Source organism: Podospora anserina, chromosome 6 (assembly GCF_000226545.1).
Source record: "Podospora anserina S mat+ genomic DNA chromosome 6, supercontig 2".
NCBI lineage: Eukaryota > Fungi > Ascomycota > Sordariomycetes > Sordariales > Podosporaceae > Podospora > Podospora anserina.
Genome location: NW_001914857.1, coordinates 1,294,905 through 1,298,781, shown reverse-complemented (window position 1 = coordinate 1,298,781; position 3,877 = coordinate 1,294,905). Strand labels below are relative to the sequence as shown.

Here is a 3,877-nt window from a genome sequence, read left to right as displayed (position 1 = left end):
GAAGCCACCCAAGGGTGCATCTGTTGTACCTGTTCCCTCCTCTTCATACCGGTCTTAGGTTTTATTCTACAAGGGCTGCCGCTCACGCTACCTCTAGGCGAGCTTACCCCCATATGAATCCTTCACATCCCACAGTTCCCGAAAAGACCTGCCCTCCCCCTTTACTTTTGCTATCACCACCCATCACCAACATACGGCCCAGCGTACCTCCGTTCCTTTCCATCTCCTCCACCTCACTCCCTCTGGTCGTCGCCGCTTGATGATGCGAGCTGGACAACAACAACAGAGTGCTTGTGTCTTTGGTGTTTGCGGTGTCTGAGTCGACAGAACCGTCGAAGCGGGAAGCGGTTGCTGTTATCCGCCGGTTGATTACCTCGAACGAAACACGGAAGCCCGGGATTCTCTAATAACACCCATATCTATCGGAACACATCACGAGCATCACCGGTCTGTCTCTTTGGACGCACTCACCAACGTACCGAGTGCCAACAGCATGTCACCATCGTCCAACGGTGACTCTCCACATTCTTCCACGGCCACTATGACTGCGGCTGCCAGTGCTACTGTTGTAGGAAGGTTTCCATTGCCGAACAGGGACTTCACCATCGAGGTGCCCTCGCCCCAGCTTCTGGCCCAGGTCCAGATTAACGGCGGTGGCGTAAACTCTCTCAAGTCACCAACATCTCTCAAGTCGGCTCGGACTCCTAGCTTCAGCAGGGAAGGCATACTCGGTTCGGCGCAGAAGGCGCGCAATCTTTCACAGTCATCAGACAACAGGCCAGAATCGAATGGGATGCAGAAGGCACCGAGCGATGAGGGTATCAACCCTCTTAAAAGGCGGAATACCGATGCGGGCGTCGACTATCCAAGGCGGAGGGCAACCATCGCTGTACGTTGAATCGAGAACACAGGACCAGCCGGGAAGGTTACTGACAGGATTTTATAGTGCGAGGTTTGCCGTTCGAGGAAGTCACGATGCGATGGCACGAAGCCAAAGTGCAAGCTATGTACCGAGTTGGGTGCCGAGTGCATTTATCGCGAGCCCGGCATCAAGCTGGATGCCGGCGACAAGCTTATCCTGGAGCGCTTGAACCGCATCGAGAACCTGCTCCAGATGAACATGGTGGGCCACCCCAATGGCATGGGCATGTCTCATGATTCGCCAAATATGAGCAATGGGACAGCTCTCAGCGGTGACAACTTGATGGGAATCGGGTCCAATGCCGCCAACTTTGTGTCCGTCATTCCCAGCGGTGGACTTGGGACATGGTCCGCCACAGCCACTAACAATATTTCGACCATGCCAAAGGTGCACACGAATGCGGCTCTGCATCTGCTGCAGTGGCCCATGATCCGCGATTTGGTATCACGACCGTACGACCCTCAAATTCTCCTGCAGCTTGAGATGGCCCGTGAGCCGCTGCACTCTCTCGCCAAGACTCCCTGCGTCGACCTTTCCAATACGAATGCCTACATCGAAGCCTACTTTGACAGAGTCAACATCTGGTACGCCTGCGTCAACCCATACACGTGGAGGAGCCACTACAGGATAGCGCTATCAAACGGTTTCAGAGAAGGACCAGAGAGTTGCATTGTGCTGTTGGTGCTGGCCCTGGGCCAGGCTAGCTCGAGAGGCAGCATCTCGAGGATTGTACCCCACGAGGACCCTCCCGGACTTCAGTATTTCACCGCAGCTTGGTCTCTGCTGCCAGGCATGATGACGTCCAACAGTGTGCTCGCAGCACAGTGTCACTTGCTGGCTGCTGCTTATCTGTTTTACCTTGTTCGACCGCTGGAGGCATGGAACTTGCTTTGCACGACAAGTACGAAACTGCAGCTTTTGCTCATGGCGCCGAGTAGAGTGCCCGCTGATCAGAGGGAGCTGATCGAAAGAATTTACTGGAACTCACTTCTCTTCGAAAGCGATTTATTGGCCGAATTGGACCTCCCCCATTCTGGTGTGGTTGCATTTGAGGAGAATGTTGGTCTTCCCTGCGGGTTCGAGGGCGATGAGCAGGAAGCAGTTGGACGCGACGAGTTGTGGTATTTCCTGGCCGAGATTGCACTGAGGAGGCTGCTCAACCGCGTCAGTCAGCTCATCTACTCGAAGGATTCCATGGCATCAACAACAAGCTTGGAGCCGGTCGTGGCAGAGCTTGACTTCCAGCTGACACAGTGGTATGAGAGCTTGCCGCTACCGCTGCAGTTTCCCTTCACACGGACGATGCTTCCCGATCCGGTGCAGACGGTGCTGAGATTACGCTTCTTCGCCTGCCGAACCATCATCTATCGGCCTTATATTCTGGCGGTCCTTGACAACGAGCAAGCGGTGTTGGACCCCTCGGTGCGGGAGGCTTGCACAAAGTGCCTAGAAGCGTCAATCCGGCAACTGGAGCACATTACTGCGCAGTAAGTCTTTTTTTCCCGTCTTTCCCATTGGTCAGCAGCGCCTCTTGACAGTTAATCTAACGAATTGGCCGCAGTCACGCCGGACATATGCCGTACCTTTGGCAGGGTGCTCTGTCCATAGTATCACAGACACTTTTGGTCATGGGCGCCACCATGTCGCCGTCACTGTCGAGCATCCTCTGGAGCCTGGTTCCCCACCGCGATACCATTGATCAAATCATCAACGACGTCGTCATGGAGATCGAACGCTACGCTGTCCTGTCGCCAAGTCTGAGCCTCTCGGCTGAAATCATCAAGGAAGCCGAAGTCAGACGTCGGACCTACCTCAGCGGGTGAGCCCTTGCGGCAATCAAGGACAGCCCAGTCCGGACACCCGCACCCCGAACCCGCATCACCAGCCCTGATTACCAACACTGACATATATGTCTCGCCTAACGCTCCCATGAACCACGTTTCCGGTCTTGTGGGAAAAACAGCCGCTTGCCGGGTTGCAAAAGACCCCACGCCGCCATTCGCTTATTACTGAAGGTGCACATGTAGCCGCTGCACATTTGGTACGAACACCTAGCATCCCGCCGGAGCATGCATCGTCTGAAGGCGATATCAGCAAGGACCTTCATCTACGAAAATCGAAAAACCGTCACATAACTTGCGCAATTCTTTGGTACCCCAGTTGCTGTCAGGTTCCTACGTTGTCCGATATCACAAACCCGACATCGGGTCCGATAAAGACGGGGGGAGGAAATGGACAACAATGACACATGCAAAACCGAGGGGAAAAGACTTGGGGCGTGGTGGACGTCCAAGGCGAAAACAAGCCGGTTCATCCATCGGACGACTCGAGCGGGCCTGGGTTACCACGCGCCGGGGCGGGTGCCCCGATAGGTGCGCATCTCGTGGACAAAACAACACCGACATTTTCCGCATAACAAACGATACAACTTTTCGGTGCAATTTCTCAGCAAACACACGTTCCCCGTCTTCGCAGAAAACAAGGCCCGGACGATGATGATGGTGTGTGTGAGAGTGTGGGAGTGAGTGCGAATCCTTTTCCGGGCTAATCACACACACCTCCGTTTTCTTTGGAGTCGGCGGTCGCAAATTGAACGGATTGTCCTTGGGACCGGGGTTTTCGGGCCGGCCCCCCGTTACCCCATGTTTTCACCCCGCCTTCTCCCCGCATTTTGGGACGTTGTCAATCATCAATTCAACTCATCCTTTCCATTTTGGGGGTTGTTCATCCAACCCGTTTTATTCAATTATGGGTTTCATCATACTTTTATCTTCAACTTGAAACGACAACAACACAACGGTGACGGAGGGGTGGCCATATGTTGCTGGCTGGGTCAGGGGGTTTATACCAATTCTTTTCTCTTGTTTTCTCAATCTTTCATCCCGGGGCAGGTGGTCAAGAAAAATCAGGTAACATATCATCATCGCTCCAAGCGGATGAAATTTATGGAAAGCG

The 3,877-nt window shown here is 54.0% G+C and overlaps 1 protein-coding gene across 1 annotated transcript; it reads left to right on the top strand.

Annotated features, from left to right (window-relative positions):
* Positions 1-493: 493 nt before the first annotated feature.
* PODANS_6_2840 (uncharacterized protein) lies at positions 494-2,745 on the top strand (the record flags this gene model as incomplete). The annotated part of the gene is made up of 3 exons (XM_001910175.1): positions 494-889; positions 947-2,409; positions 2,484-2,745. The coding sequence occupies 3 exons, from the start codon at positions 494-496 to the stop codon at positions 2,743-2,745; spliced, it is 2,121 nt and encodes a 706-aa protein (XP_001910210.1).
* Between the last annotated feature and the right edge of the window lie 1,132 nt (positions 2,746-3,877).